Source organism: Lontra canadensis, unplaced genomic scaffold (assembly GCF_010015895.1).
Source record: "Lontra canadensis isolate GAN:19392208 unplaced genomic scaffold, GSC_riverotter_1.0 scaffold36, whole genome shotgun sequence".
NCBI lineage: Eukaryota > Metazoa > Chordata > Mammalia > Carnivora > Mustelidae > Lontra > Lontra canadensis.
Genome location: NW_022631030.1, coordinates 5,378,301 through 5,403,629, shown reverse-complemented (window position 1 = coordinate 5,403,629; position 25,329 = coordinate 5,378,301). Strand labels below are relative to the sequence as shown.

The 25,329-nt window shown below is 52.3% G+C and overlaps 1 protein-coding gene across 1 annotated transcript in view; it reads right to left on the bottom strand.

Moving 5' to 3' along the window:
- The window catches only part of GRIK4 (glutamate ionotropic receptor kainate type subunit 4), a 416,257-nt gene that overhangs the window by 289,241 nt on the left and 101,687 nt on the right, over positions 1-25,329 (bottom strand). The window contains exons 2-3 of the mRNA XM_032868748.1: positions 8,748-8,852; positions 2,864-2,995 (exon numbers count right to left, since the gene is read on the bottom strand). Of these exons, the coding sequence (XP_032724639.1) occupies positions 2,864-2,945 (82 nt within the window). The 5' untranslated portion in view covers positions 2,946-2,995; positions 8,748-8,852. The remainder of the gene's footprint in view (positions 1-2,863; positions 2,996-8,747; positions 8,853-25,329) is intronic.

Genomic DNA, 25,329 nt, shown 5'->3' with positions numbered 1-25,329 from the left:
TGGAGAATGGGATCTTCAGAAACCTTTATTGCTCTAAGAGAAGACGACGGTCCCTCCAAGTAATACAGGGTGGGAGAGATCGGGTGGGGTCCCCTTCTGAGCATTTATTAACTTGTGGCTCCCACAGTCATCACTCAGAGGACCCAGAGGGACAGAAGCAAAATCAAAAGACATTTTCAGAAGATGGATGACTGAAGGGGGCTGACATATGTGTGAGAGTTTGGGGAATTTATGCGGGCAGCCTCACGGTCATAAATAAAATCCCTTTCTCTTTCCCAAAACCTCATTCGGGGGGTAAACACCGGGCACCGTAATAGACAATTTGGCTGGATCTCCCGCCCCGCACCTCACTTGAATGAAAAACAGCAGTGCCCGGGCAGCGGAATGGGTTCGGCCGCCTCTTTGCAAACATCCGTATTGTCACTGGCAGAGGAGCAGGGCTGAGGACGGAGCAGGCGGGACAATTCATCTCTGGGATTCCTCATCCTTTCTGCAGCCTTGTTCTCCCCGCTATCTCTCCTGAGGCTGAGGGGTTTGGAAGGAACCCCGGAAAGCACCAAATGCAGGGAGAAGTGACCCCTGGAAAGGGGCGAGGGGAACCGCACCCCTCCCTTTCCCATGCGCCTCTGGGGGCCGCGGGAGACGCCAGCCCCACCAGCGTCGGTCCGGCCCATTGTGCTCAAGGCTGCCTTGCTGCCAGGCTTAGCTACTTGTTTTCTTGACCTACTTCTCTTCCCCTCCCCGCCCCACTCCAGATCCCCTCTGGAGCCCATAGTAATTAGCACCTTTCTGTTCATTAGGTTCAGGAGACTTGAAAAACCTCCTGGCTCCCAGGAAAACCAAGGAGACGGGGGAAATGGGTCCCGGCATTGCGGCTTTTGGTTTTGCCTTTCTTTTCTGTCCCTCTGTTGGCTTCACTCTGCTTCCTGGCCTCTGTGTAAGAGGAGGCCCGGTTTGACCTTGCCAGCAAGCAGGGCGCCTGGTTGGAGATGGGCTGAAAGTGGCCTGGCGTGAACCAAAACAGGGACCAACAGCGTCTTGACAGCACTGGACAAGCAATGCTCCAGGAGTGGGTACGGGAGCAGGAGGGGTCCCTTTGAAGCCCTCCACTGTCAGCGTCACAGCCAAGAGAGGGATCTGTCGGCTCCACTCTCTGCTCCCCTCCTGGAGAACCAGTGTCAGGAGAGCCAAGGCCGTGAGGCGCTGCCGTTTCTGGCTCAATCCCTTTCCGCTTCCCATTAGCGACAAATGGAAATTGATGGGTTACCGCTTTATCCGCTCATTTAGAGGGGGAGAAAACCTCGCAGCGAACGCTGAATAACTGTAGGCATCTTATAAATTAAGCATCTTAAGGATACGAACCGTTTTGCATTGCTCCTAAGCAGAATTAAATTAGGTTTTGAAGTTCGGTAAAAACGAATGGGGAGAGGGAGGGAAGATTTTGTTTTTAATTCCTTGCCTTAAAGCATGCAGAGTGGTGAGCTGAGGGCAGGGTGAAGGGAAGAACGAAGTCACCTGTCTGCATTTCTGATTCCAATCAGCCACTGTTGCATATGCATGGAGAAGTGGGCCCAAGAGTCCACACGGGGCAGCCCCGAGACCTGCAGCTTGACTTCTGGCCCACGGTGCGGGCCTAGCCAGGGTCGCGGCTTCTGGCCTGCCTCTGCCCACCCGGGGCCTCCTGCCCACCACCAGCAGGCCAAACTCTAGGACTCTGGACCAGTCCTGGTTGCAAGCGGCTTAAAAGCCAATCTCCTAGGACTCAGCGTCAAGATACCTTCCTTCTTAATCAGCCTCTAACACTTTTAAGTTCAGGTCTAGGATCTAGGATCCTGCCTTGTTGGCAGTATCCACTTGCCCCACTCCCCATCCCAGTCTGAGAAGAGGGGCATCACATGGGTACCTATCTGCAGAAGCTACCTAGGTTTGAGTCCTTCTGGGGCTCTTGTCTCACCTTGCCCCAGGGGTCCTGATGTTAATTCAGCCTTCTTACGACCAACAGCCCATCCGCCTGGGCTTTTCACTGCTGTACTCCAACCCACCTGTCCACACTGACCCCGTTCCCCATATACACACAATCCCCCAATCCATGACAGCCCACATCAGTCCTGGGCCATCAGATGGCCCAACCGCACAGTGCACACTGGCATAAACTCTCCTTGTCCCTGCCGTCGAGGCTGTTTCCATATGACCAACATTAGCAGTGCCCAAGCCTATAGGGAATGAGGCTCACACTGTCGTGGGGAAGAAGAGGCACCTGGCTTTCCAGGCACTCCTGCATTCCCAGGGGAGAAAGGCCTTACTCCGGGACCGGAGCCGCTGCTGGGGCAGCACGCCCTGCCTGCCCCTAGAGTGGGCGTCCCCCCAGCAGCAAGGCCAGGGAGAGAATGTGGGCCACTGCAGTGGCCTCGCCTCCCTCTCTAGAACCAGGCCAGGGAGAACCGACACACCATGTCAAGGGCCCTGCCAAGCAGCCGGCCAAGGCTCCCGAGAGCTCTCCCTGACTAGATCTGAGGCACACTCTCCAGGAAGCCTTCTTGGATTGATCAGAGACCAGGAGAGGTGATCTCTTCCCTAATCCCCAGCCCTAGATTTAAAATCCCCACAGCCATTCCCACCCTCCTGCTTCACCCTTCGTGTGCCAGGCTGAGTCCGCCACAAACCGTAACAGGGACTCCGCGTCTCTGTTCTCCCCACAAGGGGGCTGGACAGACTGACCGCCGGCAGGATCGGAGCTGTGAGCCCAGCCCACCCCCACCGCTAGCCCAGCTGAACTCAGGGAGGGCACAACGCACGAGATGTCCCCCACGAACACCTGGGCTCCGGGCGGGGGCATCCCCCAGAGCTGGGCTGCCCCACTTACCAATTCTCAAGGAGTGCGGGCTGCAGGCGACCATCACTAGCCACGCGGGAAGCAGCACCAAAGGCGCCGAGAGGCGGGGCATCTTCTATAAATCCTCATGGAGCCCTCTGCTGGTCTGGGCATGACATAACTCTGCGGGAGAGCGGCGGGAGGGAGCAGGTGAGTTTGACGCCCCTGCCAGGTAGCCACCCACCCAGCCCTGCCACCAAAGCTGCCCCGTGGGGAGGGCTCGCCATCCCCTGCGGAACCACTGGCAGGGAAACCTCCAGGCCAGCTCCTTGGTCCTTGCTCCCAAGGCCAGGCCCACAGAAGGCTCATGTTCTAACCCCAGCCCCCCTGATCCAGCTGGGAGTTTGGGGGAGTAACTCTGACTGAATGATGTAAGGGGCTCCACGGTTCTGAATCTCTAACTGGAATGAAAACCCTCATCTGCTCTTAAGAAACAAGAGCCATGAGTAAGCCGAAGAGGAAGGGGTGGCGAGATTATGCCATTGCCCCGGAGACACGCTGTATGCCCTGCTCTGCTCACTGGGGAGCTGCGTGGGGAAGGGGCTGGGTTCAAGTCCTGCTCCTCCACGTGCTAGTGAGGTGGCCTTCAGGAGGACTGTCCTTGACCCCTCAGCTCAGTTTCCTCGCAGGTAAAACTAGCCTGGCGTCTCTCAGGTGGGAGAGCTGAACCACAGACTGAGATAACAGGGGAAAAGCAGCTGCACTCAGGCCTGGCCTAAAGGATGAACTACACACCATCAGTCCCTCCCTGGCCCAGATCTAGAGGTCCATTATCAGCAAAAACTGAAGGGCAGAAGCACACAAACCAGGTCATCAGCTGGTTTCCGCATCTGCTCCTGCTATCTGCTGGAAATGACCCCCCTCCCCAACCTTTCTCCACCAATCTCCATTCCTCCTGGGGCCAATGGGCCTGATGTCAAAACAGAGCCTTCAAGGGGACTGCCTCCCCCAAGGCAGCATGGGTACTGTCCCCTCCCTGAGACCACCGACACCCTGAGAACAGAGTCTGCAGCCTGCCAGCCACACACCATCAATGGGGTCAAGGCAGAGCTAGTAAGCACCTGGATATGCTAGCCCCTGGTCACTGTTGATTAGGAAAGTAGTATTAAAATTATTCCTTCCCCCACCCAATCCAGACAATCCAACAGAAAAATGGACAAAGACTAGAACAGACAGTCCACTAATAACTGCATCCAAAAGCCTATAAACATTGGAAGAGGGTCTCAGCATCCCTGGGCATCAAAAAATGCAACTTCGAACCATAGTAAGAAACCACTATACACCCACCAGAATGACTTTTTTTAAAAGACAGTATCAAGTGTTGACAAGGATGTGGAGCAACTGGAACTCCTGTATGGTGTCAAGGCAAGTGTAAGTTGATAGAACAGATTTGAAAAACCGGTCTTTATGCTCCCGGAACCCAGAGCTTTACCGGTACTGTAGGGACCCCGCAACCCCACAATAAGCCTCTCTCCAACAGAATGTATTGCTCAGATGTCTTAGAGATGTATTAGAATGTTCACAGCAGCACTTTGCACTTCCCCAAACTGGAAACTACCCAGCTGTCCAGCGGCAGAACAGAGAAATACAGTGTATATCCACACAACAGAATGTTCCATTGAAATGAAAATTAATCATCAACAACCACGTGCTGAGATTCAGGATGAATGTCATGAACATAATTTGACCAAAAGAAACTAGGAACAGAAGCATACATGCATCCATACAACATGATTCTTTCTATAAAAAGTATAAAAAACTGGGGTGCTTAGGTGGCTCGGTCGGTTAACTGTCTGCCTTCGGCTCAGGTCATGATCTTGGAGTCCTGAGATCAAGCCCCTCATCAGGCACCCTGAAGCAGGGAATCTGCTTCTCCTTCTCCCTCTCCCTCTTCCCCCTGTTCCTGCTCCCTCGTGCTCTCGCTCAAATTTTTTTTAAGAAATGTAGCATAAAAAACTGTTAGAAGCCTTGCTGGTGGGTACCCTTGGGGTAACAGGAAGGGGCATGTGGGGTCTTCTGGGAGTGCTGGCAATGTCCTGTTGTTTACTCTAGGTATGATCCTGAAGATACAGCACCAAGGCCCCCTGCCCAGCAAGTGTGTTCAGTTTGTGAAAACTCTCTGAGCTGTATACTTAGGATTATATTCACTTTTCTGTGTGTGTGTGTGTGTGTGTGTTGCACACTTCAGTAAGTCTTTGTTTAAGCATCACACACTTGATGTTCCAGCCACACCCAGCACCAGGCAGCTTCCTGTACACCCCTGGTTCTTTCTGCCTGATGCTCCTCTCCCCGACCCCTGCCATTTGCCAGAATCCAGAGCCCCTCTATGTGCCGCTGTGACAGCCTATGGTGATTCTTACCGCATTTTCTCCCATTGCTGGGAGAAATAAAATATTTCTATTCATTTCTCACATTGCCATGTGCCCACACATGGAACCAGTGTGGGCTTCTTAAAGTCAAGGACAGGTACCAGCCTGCTGTTGATTCCCCAGTCTACTTATACACAACAGGTGTGCAGGACGAACTTGTTCGATGAATAGAAGGGCTCAAGCAATCACCTGCTATTGGGAGTCAGAGTTAAAGAAAGGTAAAGGACTGGGGCATGTGGGTGGGTCAGTGGGTTAAGCCTCTGCCTTCAGCTCAAGTCAAGATCCCAGGGTCCTGGGATCGAGCCCCGCATCGGGCTCTCTGCTCAGCAGGTAGCCTGCTTCCTCCCTCTGCCTCACTGCCTGCCTCTCTGCCTACTTGTGATCTCTGTCTGTCAAATAAATAAATAAAATCTTAAAAAAGAAAGAAAGAAAGAAAGGTAAAGGACTAAGACAAAGACAACTCTGCTATTGGCAAATCAGGCCCAGAATCTCCATCCTATCATTCATGGATGTTGATGCAAGGACAGATTACAGCACACACAGTCTCAGGAGAAGCCTGACATTCTTACTCGCTATGGATAAAGTTGATTGTCCAGTGACGGTCTCCCCACTGGAATGCAAGCTCAAACAAAGGGGGTGGGGCAAGGAGCAGAAATCTTGTTCGTCTGTCTCCTCGGGGCCCAGAACAGGGCCTGGCATATATTACAGCCTCAATAAATATGTGTTGAATGGATAAATGAATCAGCTGTCAAAGAGGAAAGAACTGTAAAAATCTGGTTAGGCTGTATAAAAGCAATACTAACTATAATCATTTATGTCAAATGCCTTCCATTTATGCCTGATCAGCACGCCGCTCGGTAATTATTATTCAGACTGCTAAAGAGGTGTCAGATTAGCCTGTGTAAATTCTCTTTGATGACACAACTACACTCCTTCCGCGCAGGCCTGCCTCCCGTCGTTCGTGGCCGTGAAGCCTAGCTGACTCTGGAGACCGCACGTAAGGACAGCAAGGACGGAGGTCCTGGGCTGCAATGCGGCTTCGACTGTATGATCTGGGGCACAGGGATGAGAAATAATCTCTTCCCAAACCTTACAGGAATCAAAAGAACCATGGTGTTTCATGATTGTAAGGCTCGTTGGTTTGCAGAATTCTTTCCACCGTCTCTTTCTGCTTTAATCCACAGGACAATCTCAATCACACCAAGGAAGCAGAGTCCAAGAAAGGGGAAGGGCCTAGCTCAAGGTCACGCAGCCACCAGGAGGCAAAGCCCCAGACAGCCAGGTCTCTGACTCCACTGGCCTTTCTTGTATAGCTTTACTGTTTGTACATAAGAACAAGAGAGGAAGCTTGCAGATTCTTCATCAAAAAGCACAAAGAAATCTGAGGTCTTATTTTCATTTTAATGTTTAGATGAATCTGGTCTTAGAACCAAAGAGGGCAGCCTTTATCAACTAAAAGTACCTGAATAATTTAGGGAGGAAAAAGAAACGATCCTGAAGATATAGCACCAAGGTCCCCTGCCCACTAACACTGTCCCCCGTGGGGAGGTCCCCTCCTCCTGTGGCTCCTTGCCACCTGCATGGCGTGGCTTCATCTCACGCCCAGGGCCCTGGCATAATGCAGCTGCCTCCCGCAATTCTGAGCACCTCAGACACACTGCATCCTAGGCAAAGGGTAACCTCTCCCCCTACCCCTCACACCCATCCGCTGCTTCTTCTCTCCCCTCCATCCTCTTAGGCGGCACCACACCCCACTCATCACCCAAGCCAGAAAGTTGAGAGTTGCCCAAGATGGCTCCCACCCCACATCCCATTCTGATCAATCACCCCGTCCCAACAGCTCTGCCTCCTAAAGCCCATGACTGTTTCTGCATCCCCATGGACTGCCACCCTCACGCCACCCCCATCCAGATGTCTCTCAGCAAAGACCTGGACTCTGGTCAGAGCAGCCTTCCTGGCCTCCCTCCCTTGGGTCTTTCCTTCCCTCCCAGGGTGGTTCTCCATTCAGCTGTGTGGTGGGGATTCTTACTAAAATGCAAACATGATAACGACACACCCCAGCCCAGTCTCCCCTGACTCTGTCCTGCCTCCAGGATCAAGGGCAAACTCTTCAGTCCCACACGCAAACCCTTCACGAGCTGGATCCTGCTCACCTGTCCTTGCCCCCCAGCCCATTGCACCTCAGGTTCCAGCAGAACCTGAGCCCTGATTTTCCCAATATGCCACCTGTATGAGAGCTTCCACATGGGATGTGATCTCGACCACTGATGGCCTGGGGACAGTTTTCTACAGGCTCACTGCAGTATCTCCCCTCTGAGGCTTTCTGTGATCTCTTCCCCATATGTTGCCACCACACCTGGAACATTCTTCCTCATGGCACCAGCCAGCTACAAGAAGGCTGTCTGCCCAAAGAATCGTTGACGGTGATGGGAAGGACAGTGACAAGTACCTAGCATGCTACTTGGCACATAGTAGATGTTCTATTAATATTGGCCAAATGAATCAATGAACAGATGACATCTAAAAGGCATTGGCTCGGGCGTCTTGCTGGCTCAGTTAGCAGAGCATGTAACTTTTGGTCTTGGGGTCATGGATTCAAGTCCCACGTTGGGGGTAGCTTACTTAAAACAGTAAAGGAGTCATTTAAAAAAAGACATATGTTCAGTTACACCAATATGAAATAAATTGCCAATTGATTTGTACATTTTGTATATTTGCTGTAGGTCAAACAATCTAAGGGGAAATCACGGTGTAGATCCGGGCAAAGAGGAATCACAGCATGGGGAGGGAAGCAAGCAGGAACTGAGCGCCTACTAGCAGGCACTGTCCAGGCCCTGGCACTCACAGTTAGGGGAGGGACAGCGCTCCCATGTCCAGAAAGCTGGATGCCATGATTACAGACAATGAAGGAAAAGTTCAGGACGCTATGGAGTGTGTGGCAGAAGGACCTCATGTGGCAGGGAGGGAAGGCTTCCCTGGGGACAAAAGGTTCGACCTGAGTTAGCCAGGTCTCTTAAAGGGGACACAGTGAGCAGGAAGAAGATTCCCAGACAGAGGAACGACCCGGGGGAGACCCAGAGGCCTCTGGTGAGAGCCTGCAGTGTGCATTTCTGAAACGGCAGGGAGTCCAAGAAGATGGAAAGCTGAAACATCTTCTCCGTCTCTTGTACTTTTACTGCTCTTTTCCAGCAGAATTTTAGTTCAAATCAAGTATCTAAGCATGACTTTGGCTCTCTGGGGGGTCTCTGTCTCCACATAACCAGAGCTGGGCCTCACTCCTGGACTTTTGGGAACTTGGAAGGCAGAAGGTTGACATGTAGCCCTTTCCTGTGTCACTGAGGGCACCGCTCTGGATGACATGGGATAACCCTGCTGATCGGGCCACACCGGGATGGAAGTCAGGGTGGCGGGGGTGGCTCTGGACCTTACTGAGGGAACACTCTGGAGGGGCTTACTTCCTTCAAAGCCCACCTCCTCGTCAGGAACATGGGAGCAGCGATGCCTACCTCACAGGCTGATGAGCACCAGGAGAGCAGGGAACACGTTGGAATTTTCCACCTGTATCTCTAATGCCTAGCGCAGGCTGGCACATAGTAGGCACTCAAAAATATCTGTGGAAATAATGAACGAATCCAGTCAGATAACATACGTGGAAAAGGCTCTGGCAGTATGAAGTCTTTACCCGCGACTGACGTTTGGAGCACTTGCCCATGAGGAGCCTACAATCTAGAGCCCATTTCTCCATGGCACAGGCTGTCCTGGGAAGCCCTGGTGGCAGGCAGCGTGCGACGCCCACTGCCCCCCTGAGCACAGGAAGGAGGTGCTCCGGGAGGAGCTGGGCTCTACCGCTTACCTACCCGGGGGGCAGTTTCTTCACACAAACACCAAAAATCACTCATCCCCACTTCTTCCGAAAGAACCTAATTTCTCATTTTTTCCCCCAGAATCTCAGGACAGGTGAACTTCCTCAGGTCAGAGGATCCCTAAAGTCTCCAGACATCTCTGGCCCACTTCCACGCTTAGATGCCTGATGGAACGTGCTATGAGGACAGGCCCTTCAGCACCGTGAACAGCGCCCAGCTCCCTGTGGCCAAAAACAGGCCTTCTCCAAGGCGTGCTGACTGGTCATTTAACTCTGCTTACATCCTCTCTCCACAACCAGACCATGAGTTCCAGGGGAGGAGGGGAACATCTCTTCTGCACACGTAGCTTCCCGACACACTTTGCTGTGCTGCCTACACTGAGCAGAACTCGCTAAGTGCCTGAAGATCCCCAGCCCACACTGGTTTGCGCGCGCACACACACACACAGTGCACAGCATGTCGCCGGCTGACCGCGTTCAGGCAGTGAGCATGCCGCTGGGACCCCCCAGCCCAGCTGAGCGGAATGGCCTCTCCTCTCCTGATGTGTCAGCAGTCCCTCTCCCCGTCTCTCTCTCTTTCTTTCTCTCCCGTCCTCATAGGGCTGTTGCACCATTAATCGTGATTTTCCAGGGTGGGTCCAAGAGGCGGCTGACAGCCGCCAGACGGTGTTTGGTGGCGGGGATGACAGAGGAAATCAGAGGGGCAGCCAGATTAATTACAGGTTTTCTCTCGTCTGTGGGCAACAAGATCTTGATTACTCCTCATGATGCTCCAGGCTCCTCAAGACAAATGGATGTGGGCTTCTCAGCTGTTCCGACCCCCCCTGGCTGGAAGACACTCCCAGCAGCAGCCAGCAGCTTGGACGGAGCGTGCAGGGAAGCTGGGTGGCCAGGTCAGGGAAGCAGTGCTGCCCCAGACCCTGTGGTCTCCTTGAGGGAGGATCAACCTCTGGGGCCTGATAGAGTTGGGCAGCATGTCTAAGTTTTCCATCTCCCCCCGGGACCCTGGGAGGCAGGGACCCAGTGTTCACAGGCTCTGGGGGATAACCTCTCTGAGTCTGTTTCTTATTCTGTAAAATGAGAGAATAGGTCTAGATGATCTCTAAGTTCTTTCCAGTGGTGCCATTCTGCAGCTCTAAGAATTCGACTAAAGCAGTAAATGCTAACATTTACTGAATATACACTTTCTATGTGCAGAATACTGTTCCAGCCTCAGTGCTCCTCAGAAGAGCCCTGGGAGGCAGATTCTCACACTTTCTCCACCTGTAGATGTGGCAGCCGGAACTGCTGAGGTTATGTGAGACCTGCTACGGTCACCTGGCGGGCCAACGGGAATACCAGGCCACCGGCTCCGAGACCAGTTTGTACTCACTATTCTCTACACGTGCCTTCTCTCTGTATCCCAGAACTTGGCACACAGTTGGTACTTGAGGAAATGTTGGAATGTGATTATAATGATTATCATGATGTTGAAGAAGAGGAGTCGAATCCAAGTTGATCTAGGGCCCATCTGCACGATTTTCACATCGGGGGAAGCAAGCAACAGAGAAAGGAGTCTGAGTGTCTCCCTTGGCCAAATGAACAGCCCAGGTGTCCTCAATGTTTGGGATTTACCATCAGGAGATGTGTCCAGGAGGTTGTGATGAGTTACAACGTGACAGGTTAGCCAAAGGTGGCTTGCATCGGCTGGGGAGTTGGACCAGGTCTGACTCCTCAGATAAAATAAAGACAGCGGTGGCCAGCCCCCCAGGCCTGATACTGGGGAAGGGTATTCAAGGACCAAAGCAACCAGGGGAATCTGCTAGCACTCAGGACACGTGACAAGGGACAGCTATCCCCCATTCTCGGACACTAACGAGCAGGACATGAGGAATAACCAGTCTCTCTTCCCCTCCAAGCCACTTCCTGTGTAGATCTAGCCTGAAGCCCTCAATCTACTTCTAAAGAATCCCCCCTCCCCAGGGGCCAGAACAGGTGTCACCTGCTTCCCAACCTACAGGCCACTGTGTCCTTATGCTGGTCACTTAAGCTCTGAGAGCTCCATTTCCACAAACGTGAACCATGGCCTAGGGCTCCTCCCTTGAAAAGCTGTTGCAATAGATTCTAGCTGTAATGCAATCAGTCTGTGAGAACTTGCATTCTTTCCTCTCTCCACCCACCATTCAAGGCTCCCTCCAGCCCTACACACAGGTGTCCAGGACTGCATCCACAGCCTCTCCCAACAGGGCAGCCTCCCATGCCTCTCACACGTAATACCGCACAGCTCTCTCATCCCCAAAACGCTGTTCTAAGTCAACCCCATCCCAGAAGCTTTCTCTGAAGGAGGTCATCTTCCTTCCTCATTCAGTCTCAGCCTAGCGGAGGAGAAAAACCGGGGACTGGAGGAGAAGAGCTGACTTTGGACCCATCTCTTAACCTCTCGTCTATAAAATGGGGAAATTATACTTCTACCATCTCCCTTACAGGGTTGCTAAGAGAACCAAATGAGAAAATGAGTGGAGCATTCCTTCACAGACGAGCAAAGTGCTTTCTAAGCAAAATGGTGTACCTTGTTCCTTTCCTCCAGACTGGCCAAAGCATATAGATATCCTTAACAACACTAGAGGACTGATACCTTATTCATTCCACAAATATTTCTACTGCGCGCCTACGAGCAGGCACCGTCCAGGGCCTGGCGCTCACAGTCAGGGAAGGGACAGTGTCCTCCTATCCAGGAAGCTGGATGCCATGATTACAGACAATGAAGGAAAAGTTCAGGACGCTATGGAGTGTGCGGCAAGAGGACCTCATGTGGCGGGAAGGGAAGGCTTCCCTGGGGACAAAAGGTTCGACCTGAATTAGCCAGGTCTCTTAAAGGGGACACAGTGATCAGGAAGAAGATTCCCAGACAGAGGAACGACCCGGGGGAGACCCAGAGGCCTCTGGTGGGAGCCAGCAGTGTGCATTTTGGTAATGGCAGGGAGTCCAAGAGGATGGAAAGCTGAAACATCCTCCCCATCTCTTGTATTTTCATCCTGTCTCCCTTGTTAGGGGCCCTTGCTTCCTGGATACAGCTCCGCACCTAAAGCCAGCTGCCTCCGTGAACCTGGCTCTGGACCCAGCCACCTTCCCAGACAAGCAGAGGAGGCCACAGCATGCAATCTGCTTTCCAGTGCAAAGGAGGTGGTTAGAGGTGAGAAGACAGGAAGTTAACCACCAGTCTTAGTGAGCTGGGGGAGGCGGGAAGAGGATCCCAGGGTCGGATGTGACGGGCAAGACTGGCTGGGGTCAGTGAGAAACGTCTGGCATTTATCTGAGGCCACCAGGCTGGGTCCTGGGGGAGATGAGCTCCTAGCAGAGACCACGTGAGCAGAGGCTTTGCAACAAAATTGCCCAGTGCTGGAGCTGTTGGTAACACATTTAGAGCAGAGAGACCTTGCAAGAGTGTCCACAGTGGAACAGAGAGTGAGCAGGGGACAAGGCTGATGCAGAGAGAAACTGCTTTTCAAGGACAGTGTTTTAATTACCTCCAGATAAACACAGCTCTTCTTCCCCTGCTCGGGATCTGTCTAGGTGTCTGGGAGGAGAGGGGTTGTCCTGGAGAGGCTTGGTCATGCCCTAGAGTGAAGCTGTATGCACCGCAGCCTTCCATAAGGAGATCTGGAAAGAGCCGGCACGGCTGGGTGGGCTCTGTGTGACAGAGGAGGGGAGGTTCATCAGAATTCAACTATCAGAAGCCAAAGATGGGTTATAAGAGACTCACGGGTGAGGGTACGCAGACTCTCTCCCACTCCACTGAGGTCAAAGCCAGAGGAAAGTGCTCTGATGTTAGTAATGAAGAAGCACGTGGCAGACACGGAGCCTTCCCTTGACCCAGCTGAAGTGGAGTCTGTCCTGTCCACAGTCACTTCACGTACATATTGGTTTTTTGATGTCTCTGACACCGTGGTCAGAAAGCAAGGCCCTGTCCTCTTTTTCTAAGTGCCAGCCAGACCAGGGGCCAAACCAACTCTCCCTAGGTGTCTGCATTCAACGGGGAAGCCCAGGATGGACCCCCTGGGCTCTCCCCGGGGTGGAGGATGAGCGGGGGGGGGGGGGGGAGAATAAGAGAGCCCCGTATGGTAAGATAAAGGTGCATAACAAAGCACGTGGTGTCCCCTTCAAGATGCAAAGCAACGGAGCTTATTCGAGCAGTCATCCAAGCAAAACGCAATCTCTGGGACTCGCCCAAGAGCCTATGAACGGTCCATCCACCCCTTCCCTGCCATCCAGCTCTGTTGGCACCGACGGCCATCTGCTTAGGGGAGGCCTGGCACCAGGCTCTGGGAGTGCAAAGAACAGTCACTGGCTGCTGGCCAGTTGCCCCCCCCGGAAGAGGGTTCTAGAACGGCAGTTAGGGTAGAAAGGAGACTTGCTTTTCATTCTAAAGTGTTCTCTACAGTGCGTGTGCATTTTCAGAGATTGGACTGCTGTTTCAATTAAGAAATCTACTTAATAATTTAAAAAACAATAAAGAATCCCAACTTTCTCAATGACTGGCTCAGAGATATGAGCATGCTACTTAAGCCCCTGAACGCGGGTCCCCTTGTTCTGTATAGTGAGGCTAAACACACCTCAGGTTCAAGTGCGCAGTGACTGCTGGGCCTGCCTGGGCCCCTCGTCAGCGTCGGCTGTTCTGAACTGACCCTGGAGCCTGGTCTGAGATCACACTCCCCTCCCAGCCACAGTCCAAGCCCAACTCTCAGCCCTCCTTTCCTCCCCCCACAGCTCCCACCCCCTCCCCAGGCTACCTGCAGCCTTAGTGCTCACCTCTGAGTACCCCCCACACACCTGAGCTCTGGTTCTTGGCTGGATCCCATGCCCTGGGCAAAAGGAGGGCCCTCCCTCTGAAGGAGAGACCCCAGGGTGGAAGGGCTGCCATGTTCAGCCGGTCTCTGAGGGGCTTAGGGATGCAGAGGACACCCTCTCCAGCCGCTGTCTTGGGCTTTTGCATTTGTAACAAGCCACAGGAGAGCACAGCTCGCATTCAGCTTGCCAAAGTCCCATCACTTTCCCTCTGCCATGGCCCGGAGAGGTCCAGTCCTTCCCTTGTGGATGACAGGAAGTCCAGGGGCACCCATAGTCTCAGAAGGACTGTGGGGGAGAACCTTGACCTCCTTAGCTAAGCAGGGAGCTGTCTCCACACTCCGCATCCCCCACCTAGGGACCATGGTGAAAGGAGCACAGAACATGACCATGGGAGCCCAGCTCCTTTCTCTCCAAGAAGGGGAGAGAAAGGCTGTGAGCACTGCTCCTCTACTGATGGGGCTGCCACCCGGAGGGGGCCTGGACACACCTCCAAGAACGCTGCCGCAGAACCTTCCAGAACACTGTCTGCCCTGGAAAAGGAGGACGTCACAAGCAGCACACCTGTGAACGCATGATGCGCCACAGTGGCAAAGCAGCTTTCACAAGGCAGGGCAGCCTTCGTCACCAAATGAGAAAGAAGCACTGGGAAGACAGAGGCGGAGAGCATCCCGGGCCTGGACAGGTGAGCCGCATTCTTGGACAGCGCAAGCACATGCTGCTTAGGAAGGAAGACCTTCTAGCAGGGCACCAGGAAAAGCAAGAGGTGTCCAAAGGGCAGTGACTAACCAGCTTGGCAGAGGTACACTACCCAGAGACAGATAAGTATTAGGGTCAGATTCTAGAAGGCCTCGAATGCCAAGGTTAAGGAGCTGGGACTTTATCGTGTAGGCAATAAAGAGCCACACTGAAAGTTTCTGGGCAAGGGAAGGTGAATCCTGGAGCTGCACTTGCAGGAGATCAATGAGACCGAGGTGTGCCAGATGGCCTGGAGGGCAGAGAGGCTGGGGAGTGGGCACTTAGCCACTGCAGGAGAGCCCGAGATTGTAGAAGAAGCCATGCCTAAAGGGAACAGACCCTGCACTGCTGAACATTAGGGCACTAGACTGGATTGCCCACAGACTGGAAAAGAAAGGTTCTAGGCTGACAAGCGTTGGGCAAGAGCACAGTCTTCATGGGTCTCCAAGGAAAGCAGAGCCCAAGGCAGCCCAAGGCAGCCCAAAGCCAGCCTCGGCAGGACACGGGACATCAAACATTCGGTAGGGCCTGGATGGGGCCCAACGGGGAGGGACTCTGTGGATGAGTGAACTGGGAGTCAGAAGGCCTGTATTCAAACCTGACTTTGCCACTGTTCCCTGTAGAACGGTATTATGGTCCAGTCCTCCAGCCTCCCTGGCTCTTAGTTTCCCATAAAACAGGCACAAGGCTGTTCAAAAATCGAAGAGGATAGGATGTGTCCAAATATGTTTTCATAATCTGCAATCAGAAAGTCTGGAAGATTTTCTTCTAGATCAGTCTCTAGGGTTTGTTCTAGCTAATCTCCCCCACCTCCCCCCCCCCAACATTTTATTCCTTGTCTTTTGTCCTAGAATCTATGTCTGACTCCCCATCTCTCAGAATGATCGAACAGATGAATGATTTATCATTGTTTTCTATAAAACACCTAGGACAATGTTATCCACCTAGCTGGAGCTCAATAAATGTACGATTAATTATTAAAAGTGAACCTATAGAGGATGTTTTAATCCTACTCATCATTCCCCTGCTCAGTGACTCATCTTAATATCAATGCTAGGATAAAAAAAAAATAATTGGGATGGCAGGTTGAGAGATCTCTCCCCTCTCCCATCTCCCTTCACATAATTCCTCCCAAAGGAAGGCCACATAAGGCAGAGGTTAGCAGCACGAAGCTCTGTGTCTGCTTCAGACCGTTCCTTGAGTCGGGACTCGGTTTCTTACTAGCAGTGACGCTGGGCAAGTGAGTCATCGCCCCAACCCTCAGTTTCCCCACCCACAAAATGGAGAAAATGTTAGTTCTTCCTAAGTTTGCTTTCAAAGATTCCCCGTAACCTTAGCAATGCAGCTGCAAACATAGTGTGGCCTGCCTGCCCTGATACTGAGCTTACTGAGACGGCTACTGTGTTATTGTGACTATTGTTATTATTGCCCAGAGCCAAATCACTGTGATTTGGGAGGGGGGTCGTATTTGGATACAGATTTCCCATTAGTGTGGATGATGGTGTGTGCTTTGTGACCGCCAATAGATCAAGTTTCTCATTGCTTTCAACTGGAGAAAACACATTTCAGGGAGCTCTGAAATGCCTCGACCCCCAAGCCAATCTAACAACCAGCTATCAAGTGGCATCTGGGGCTGGGGGCACTGAGTGGATCAGTCGCCCTTATGGTGCAAACCCAGCGTTAATGGTGCAAGTGAATTACAAACAAGGCCCACCTGCTGTGCTCAGCAACAAACCCGGCAGGAGGGTAATTGCCCGGAACTTGAGCACAGGGGGACACAGCAGGCGGGGAAGACATTAAACATGGGGAGGAACGACTTCCCAACGCTTTCCTTTTCCACACAGACCCAAGGAGAAGCCAGCAGGCAAGGGGACAGGAAGCCAGCAGGCACCAGATGGGGAACGCTCCAGAACTGCAGAAGAAAGGTCTTCCAGCAGACCACGGCTGGCTGTCCGGAGCAGCGCCCTCCGCAGATCTGAGAGCAAGGGGAGAACATCTGGGTCAGCTCCACGCTGCCTGATATCCCTCCATGAGCTGGGACGACAAGAATGTCCAGCACGGCCAAGAGCACCACCCCACGGGAAGGCACCCTCCTCGATACCAAGCACCCCCCACCCCCACTGAGGAATCTGGGGTAGAATGACGCGCTCGCCCACGCTGGCGTAGGCCACGATGGCATGAAGACCAATTCATCTCTTCATCCAGATCTTGGCGTGCACTTATTAGGCATTGGTGGCAAGTGAGGGAAAAGCGAATAGGACACGAGACACTCTTTCGAGGAGAGTCAGGCATAGACATCCGTCACTGGGCACAGGCTGGGCCAGGCAGTCACACAGCCAAGATAAAAAGCAGTGCCACCCCTAGGCAGAGAGCTCTAGTGATGCCCAGGCACGGTCCAGGCAAGGGCCATTAAGCTGGTCTTGAAGGACCCAGACACACACACAGACGCACCCACGCACGTGCACCCTTCGTACAGACATACACCATGTACCGTGTGTGCACAGACACACACATGTAGCCAGGATTTCGGCATCTGAATAGGAGGCATGCAGCCCAAGGCTCTCATAGTCCCATCAAGATCTTAACATGCCCTGAAGCCAAAAAGAAAGCGACAAACTCCGGTACACAGTGGAAAGCAAGCCTTGTCTTTGACCATCTTCACAGTCTCTTGCAGGCAAGAAAAGTTGAGCTCTTCCTCTTTTCCCCCCCGCTCCTGGAAAGTCCTACCAAAGCCCTGAGAAGTGCCGTTTTAAGCAGGGACCTCCCTCTGGGCTTGGCCACCGGGGCAATCCTTCCTCTTCCTCCTCCTGAGAAATCAGACCATGACAAGGGGCAGGGACATTTCAGGACACCCATGAGGGGCAGGCAGGTGCATCAGCTCTGCAAGGCTAACTCCCAATGCCAGCCCCCTCGTTTACTTGCTGGGATCAAGACATGGACCTCTCAGCCTGGGCTGCCTCCCCTGTAGAACACTGATGATAACAGAACCTACCTCGTCGGGCTGTTGGCCATTTTAAATGAGAAATGCATATGAAGTGCCCAGTACAGTGCCTAGCACATAATTGAGCCCCCAGTAAATACACCCCAGTAAGTATATTCCAAATATAACTCACAATGGCCCCACATTCCTGCTACCTAGAAGCAAAGAGCTCTGCCGATCGGGGTCCACACATTTACTCCAGCAAAGGGCCTTTTCATCGGCACAATTTCCTTCATGCACTGAGCACCCAGTGTGGGGAAGCATAAGGTCTTACACAAATGTCCTTGTCCTTGAAGCATTTATGAATAAGAAAAAGAAATCCACCTGTGTCCTGCAGAGCTGTACATACACACACACGCACACAATCATACACACATATATACGCATATGTGCATACATTTATGCATACACACAGAAACACAGAGCCCCTGGAAACTGCTCGTCTACACTGAAAGTACTAATATCCACACTGTGTGACCTGATGATTATAAGAGTCTAGGCAGGAGGTGGCGCAGGAAAGACTATACTATTTCTGGAAGAGGAAACTGAGGCTCAGAGAAAATAAATGTCTTGCCCAAAACCCAGGGAAGGGCATCCCGGGGACTGACATTCCTGGGCACCCACTCTGCGCCCTGTGCATACGGGTGACTTTGCCCCTTCCATGTGCTCCCACCATCCGGTCCCACAAAAACCCTCTGAGGCCCTAGTCAGAACCCTCCTGCGAAGATGAGGAAACATAAACGCAGCAAGGGTAGGTAATTCTCCAAGGATCACAAAGCTAATAAGCAACGGGCCAGGATGCAAACAGTTTGTCTGACTCAGACCCGCCAGCTTCTCCCAGGGGGCCGGGGAAGATTTAGTACATGGCACAGTTCTGATTAATTGTCGCCTCTCTGGCTGCAGGCCCAGCAGCCCGGGCTCTGACCTCCCACAAAGCCTGGTGACAGGCCTACTGTGCACCAGGGAGTGCGCTGTGAAGGGCAACGCCAAGTCCCCAAGGTTCCTCGTGCACTCCCTGCAGGATCCCACCCAGAGGGCCTTCGCATGGGTTCTGCCCTTTGCCTGGAACATTCTTCCACCAGAAGACTGGCTCATGCTTTCACCTTCTTCCAGGCCTTGACTCAAATCTCAGTCTCCAGACGTCTTTATCCTCCCCATACTACTTTTCCTTTCTTTCCGTAACACCGACCACCTCCTAGTTTATTATATAACTTTCTGACTTATTTATGTTTCTTATTTATATAGGTTGCCCCAACACACGCTTTCTAAAATGTAAGCTCCCTATGACTTTGGTCTCCTTTGTTCCTCGGGCCTCCGACGCAGCTAGAGTAATGCGTGTCATACAGCAGGCGCTCAATAAAGGTGAAGAACTAATACGAGAAACCTCTCGTACACGGCTATCAACCTTACACAGGCAGAGCACTGAGGAGGCTGAGGCTCCCAGGAGCTTCCCAATTCTGCCGGGGGTAGGGCAGCCTCAGGAGCTCGGAGATTGGAGATCTGAGGACAGCCTATTGATTAGGGGACAATTCAGACACAAAGGCAGCATTAGAAGCTTCCTATTTACAATGTTCTGACAGCCAACAAGATGAAGTGAGAAGAAGGGCATCAGAGAATTTCAAGGCGTTCTTGTCTAAGATACAAGGAGAACCCAAGGCCACGTCAGAGCCCAGCTGAAGCCTGGAAGCCAGGCTCTGCTTATCAGCATATCCTGAAGGGACAGCAACATGGCGAAGGGACAGGGGGACGGTGGGTCTTCACAGCCTGGGAAGTTGAGAGTCGGGGAAAACCCAACTCTGGTGAAGACAGATCCCAGAATCTCCATGCAGCAAGGGACCTTGGAAATCACACAGCACAGGCTCCTCGGCTTACAGATAGAAAAATGAGGCTCAGAGAGGGAAAATGACTTCATCGAGGTCAAGAATTGGTGCCAGAGCAGGTTCTAAAACCCGACTCTCCTGACTGCTTGGTCAATGCCCTTTTCATGTAGTACTCGCTCACTAAAACATTTTTTTTTTAATTTGTTTTACTATCTTACACAAACAGCGCTGTACTGGATGTTGGGGACACAAGACACTATGCCGAACGGATAAACACACAGGCAGCCATCAGATTCGTATACAAGGTGCACAGTGTTATCCCGGAGGAAGTGTAGGCTGGTTGCCATGGGAACATTGGGGGGGGGGTCCCCATGCCACAGTCGGGGCATCAGGAGGAATCCTCAGAAGCAAGAATGTTGAAGCCGAAGAAGAAGTCGGAGTCGGCCAGAGGGAAGGGGAGTGGCGGGAGGAGGAAACAGCACCTACGGACATGGCCAGAAGGGGAGAGGAAATGGGGATCTTTAGGAATCTGAAAGCAGTGAGAAATGATGCCCAGAGGCACACGGGACCCGGTCATCCAAGGCTTTGGCAGCCAAGCTGAGAGATTTGAATGTTATCCTAAGGGTAATGTGAGCCATTGAAGGGTTGTAAGTAAACGCGTGACATTATCAGAATTACTTATAGGAAGATCACTCTGGCTGAACCTAAACAGTTTTAGAGGGTTCCAGCTGGGGTCTGGGATGATGAGCTGGATGGGTGTCCTGGCAAGAGTTAAGGATGACATAGAGGCAGTGCAGGAAAAGGCATGTTTGCATCTAGACCTCTTTAGAGGGTAGAGCTGGATCATGAAGAAACCAGAAGGAAGAAGGACTTCCTGGCTTCTAGAATGAGCAACTGTGTGGACATTGGTTCCACCAGAGGAGAGATGGGGTGGGGGGGGGGCAGGTAGGGGCAGGGGCAGGGGATGGAATGACACCCCATCCCAGAAGAACAGAGGAACCAACAATCAGGAGGAAGGGACAGCGAACCTTGAGATGCCAAGAGTGCCAGTGGTATGCATGTCCAGCAAGAGAATAAACAGCAGGCCCTTGAAATCCTCCCATACAGAGCTCAGATCTTTTGGGGCTAAGCTTCAAGGTCACCTTTCCAGCTGTCTGTGGTGCTCCCAAGTCAGCAGAGCCTTTGGACAGCCTGTGACTTCTTCTCCAGGGGCTGAACCTCTACTCTTCCAAGGTCAAGGGGCCAGCTTAGAGAAGGAGAATGTTCAGAAAGGCACAGAAAGTTATTTCTCACTCCTGAAAAAAGGCCCCTGATTATCATGCCACTTTAGAAGACACAACTGAGAGACAGCAGAGCATGGCAATGAAGAATGCAGACGCTGGGGACAAATTCCAACTCCACCCACTAGCTGTGTGATCTTGTGCAGGTTACCTAACTTCTCTGTGCCTTGTTGCCCTCATTAGGAATATGGGGTTAAAAAAATATGTGCCTTCTCACAGAGCTGTGAAGGTTAAGCGAATTAACATTTGTTAAAGAGCTTAGAAGAGGGTCTGGTAGACAGTAAGCACCGCATACTTGTTAAATTAATAAAAATATACGCATAACATGGGGATTTAGATGCCGTCGCCGGGAACAAGATAATTGGGAGTAGGGGAGGTGAGGTTCTGCAGGGCAAGGGGACCCAGGAGAAAGAAGGAGCATTCTGCAGTGTGGGCTTTAAGCACTCTGGCACTCCTCATTAGGGAAAATACTGGGCTGAGCCAAACGAATAGATTAAACCAGCTTTAGCCTCGGATCACTCCAAGAAATAATTATTCTGGGTGTGGATCTTCTTTAAGAAGTAATGTTTCCTGCAGAAACACAACAAAGACACTCCAAATAGCTTTGATGTGTGTGGAGTTTGACCAGCTTTCATGATATTGCGGGGGGTGGGGTAGTCCTGTCCTATGTATCAGGCTCTCTCTCTAAAACACTGAAATTTACAGCACATTTGCTATGCAGCTCAGCAAAAGGTGTATGAATAAAGACGAGCTTGCTTGCTCAACACTGCTCAGCCAGCAAGCCTGAGAGGTACTCACTCTGGCTGTGGAGAGGGGGAGGAAAGCCCATCCCAGGAGGGCACCCTGACATTGTATTCCTACAGGCTCGTGTTCCTGCTTCGACTTTGTCACTTGCTAGTGAAAACAATACAGCCCCAACACGAGGTCACTGGCTTCCCCCGAGATCGCAGGTCCCCACGCCTCGCTTCTGGAAAGGAAAGGAAAAATTGCTGGTCGTGCGTCTACTCTCGCTCTTGCTCCTTCTTTCTCTCTTCCCTTCTTTCCTGCCTCTTTTCATTCTCATCTGTTCTCTGTGACTCCTCCCTCCCAGCTGGCTACCAGAGGCCTATGTCCAGGGCAGCCCAGGGCAACGGGGCCCTCTGAGACAGAGTGGGGGTAAGCTCATTTCACATCAGTTTAATCTCTGGGTCTCCGTGAAACTTAAAAGAGAAGGAAGCTCTTGCCCAGCCAGACACCCTTGACCACGGACCTGGACTCATCCCATTCCCAGGGACACTCAGGACCCAAAGAACAGCACTGTCTCTGAGGAGGAATCCTGGTGGGTCCCCATAATGCCCCAGTACAGCTTTCCTAAGCTGCTTTCCTTGGACCAGTTGGTATAAGAACCAGCCCTGGCCAAAACCGTGATCTACATGAAATCTGTTCACTCATTCATCCAACCAACACTTCTGAGCACCTACTCAGCACCATGCATGGCCTAGGAGCTGAAAATATCACTGTTCAACACTCCTGCCCTCATGGAGTACTGCAGAGTCCCATGTGGGGGTGTGGGGGGGGGGACGGCTAACGGAGGGGCACCTAAGCTCTCCTGGGGGTGGAGGTCAGAGGAAGGCTCCAGGAGAACACCATTTAGCCTGAGAGGTAAAAGAGAAATAAGAAAGACATGTCCAAGAATATTCGAGGCATCCCTGTTCATGAAATTCAAAAACTAGACTTCTCAATGTCCACCAACCACAGAATGGATCAATTGCAGGATAGTCACACAATGGAACACAGCCATGAAATGAATAAGGTCTAACAACACAGGCGAATCCCACAAGAAGAACACTGAACAAAAGGAGGCCAGACACAAAAGGGGCATGCTCCGTGATTCCACGTCCGTGCGCTTCAGGAAGAGGCAAGGCTTGGCCCTGGTACTGGGAGTCAGGACGGTGGGGACCTTCGGGTCACAGGGACCCTTGGGGGCGGTGGGTCCGGCTGGGATAACTGTGCGGTTTCTCAACCCAGGTATTGGTTATAACGGTGTGTTCACTGCAAAAACTCAAAACTATACACTTACGATTTCTTCATTGGTTGGTACGCTGGAATGGTTGGTACGCTGGAATGACTTCCACGAAAAAGTTTACATTTAAAAAAAAATTGGTGGGGGGGGAGCCTGGGTGGCTCAGTGGGTTAAGCCTCTGCCTTCAGCTCAGGTCATTATCTCGGGGTCCTGGGATCGAGCCCCACATCGGGCTCTCTGCTCAGCAGGGAGCCTGCTTCCTCCTCTCTCTCTGCCTGCCTCTCTGCCTACTTGTGGTCTCTGTCAAATAAGTAAATAAAATCTTTAAAAAAAAAATTTAAGGTAAATAAGAGATAAGCTGGCAAAGCAGAGGTCCTGCAAATCTTCAAAGCCCTTCACCATCTCTCAATCACCCAAGTGACCCTACGCCCCTTCCTAGTGGCAGTCTACACCTCTTAATCTACAGTCACACCAGAAAGCATCAGATTAATTAATTCACACTAAATTGTCCATGACTAAAAGCCGTTCAACAGTATGACCCCTCCCTGGGGGATGTCCTTTTTAATAAAGCAGATTCGCCTGAACTCCAGATAGTAACCATGGCCAGGCAGGAGCAAGGAGACCTAAGCTGTGGGCTGGAGGGCTCCTCCCTAGCGCCTTCAACACCCCTGATGCCATCGCTTCACCCAAAGACCATGGGACACGCTGAGCATCCTGCTTCTTCCAGGAGCATGAGCCACGGTGGAGGGAGGCACCTTCTGCAGGGGGTGCCTCCTTACCCCAAGGTACGGAGAGTCGGCGCTCCAGGCAGAGGGGAGGGGGCAGGTGTCATGGGTGTGTCCGTGCAAGGCCTGCCAGGGACTGCAACTTTATACTGACAAAACACAAACAGGATTTTGACCTATATCTCTTAATTTACATAGCTGATTGAGCGTCCTTTGGGCAGCTCTGTCGCGTTTCCAAGAATTATCCAAATATTTCCCTGCTCCTGAGCACGTGGGAATTGCTATAGATTTGTGATCTCGGACAAAAATTCACAGCAGGCAGAGCAGGAAGCAGACGCATCGTGGGGACCAGGACCTAAGGCTTCTGTGGGGACAGCTGCAGGCCACACCCGGCTGCCTCCACTCTTCTCAGTCCTGAAAGCGAATAACGGACAAGGAAACAAACCCCTCGGGCTTCTCAAGGTCCCTGGGTCTTTTTTTTTCCCCAGGCTTGTCTCGGGCAAGGAGACTGGCAGAGAGGAGAGAGAAACCCCTTCCTGGCTGGGGGTATCTCCCGCTCCTGCCAGCGAGGGTCTCACGAGAGCTCTGGAGATGAAGGTCTCCCGTTCTCCAGACTCTTTCCAAACCCGCTGTCTCCAGATCAGTGGTTTTCCCAGACATAGCAACAGGTCCCCCGTCTGACAGACTCGGCCCTGAATAGGTCCCCAGGGGAACAAAGACAAAGACACACACACACACACACACACACACACACTCTCTCTCTCTCTCTCTCTCTCTCTGAAGTGCCTTTCAGGGGAGGCAGGCCTGCGGGCCGGAGTCTCGCACCTGGGAGGGCTCTTTCCAGAACCCGGGGGCAGGGCCCTGCACACAGGCTCTGCAGGGGGGCAAACAAGGCAGGACCCTTGAGGGAGGAGGAGACCATGTGTGCCGGGTGGGCACCTCTCTGGGCTCCCTCTGCTTTCACCTGAGAAGCGGCAGCGCAGGAGTGACCCAGTAAAGGTGTGAATCTCACCTTCACCTTGGAGTCCCCATGGGCTGTGGGACCTCAGCCATGGCCCCAGCACATAGCTGGGTGTCTATGAACTACTCCAACCACCTTAGGGAGACAAAGACAGCTGCCATCAAACACAGGTCACCTGGGGCTGCCTCCTGCCGTGTATTAGGGACTTAGCACTTGACAGGTACCACTCCAGGCACTTTACATATGTATCGCTCTCAATCACGCAAACCGAAAGGCGGGTCTGAAGAGCCCCATTTTAGGGACAGGGTCCAGGAAGGAGCAGCAGCTGCTCTGACATGGTACAGCTTTCAAACGGAAGCAACGGGATCTGAACCCACGTCCGGCCACCTTCAGAGCCTGCACGGCTCACCGCGACACTAGCTCTCCCCTGTGACACAGGCTCACAGCTACACAGCTGCATAAGCAAAGAGGTTCCCAGTGGCCTTTTTGCTCATACCACAGTAGATGTTCTGCAAGTGGGGCATTTCTCCCCCCCAGATCTCCAAACACAGCCATGCCTCCCTTCTCTCTCTCTTGGCTCCCCACCAGCAAACACCAGGAAGCCAGCAGGGGGAGAGAGAGTTCTCATACCCTCTCCCAGCCCTTCCCCTTCCACCTAGGAAACGTTGCATTTTCATTTCTTCACATGAAAAAGCTACATCAGTAGTTTTAATGCTTAGAATGTCTCTTAAGTAATAAAAGTTAAGAGCCTCTCAAGTCCCTAATTGAGCCCCACCACCAACAAGGGAGGCAGCCTAACGTCAGACACGGGGTACTGTGCTGAAAACTTCTAAGTCGAAGGGTTTTTAGACAGAGAGACGCAAACACACACAGGCGTGTGTGCGCAGAGAGACAGG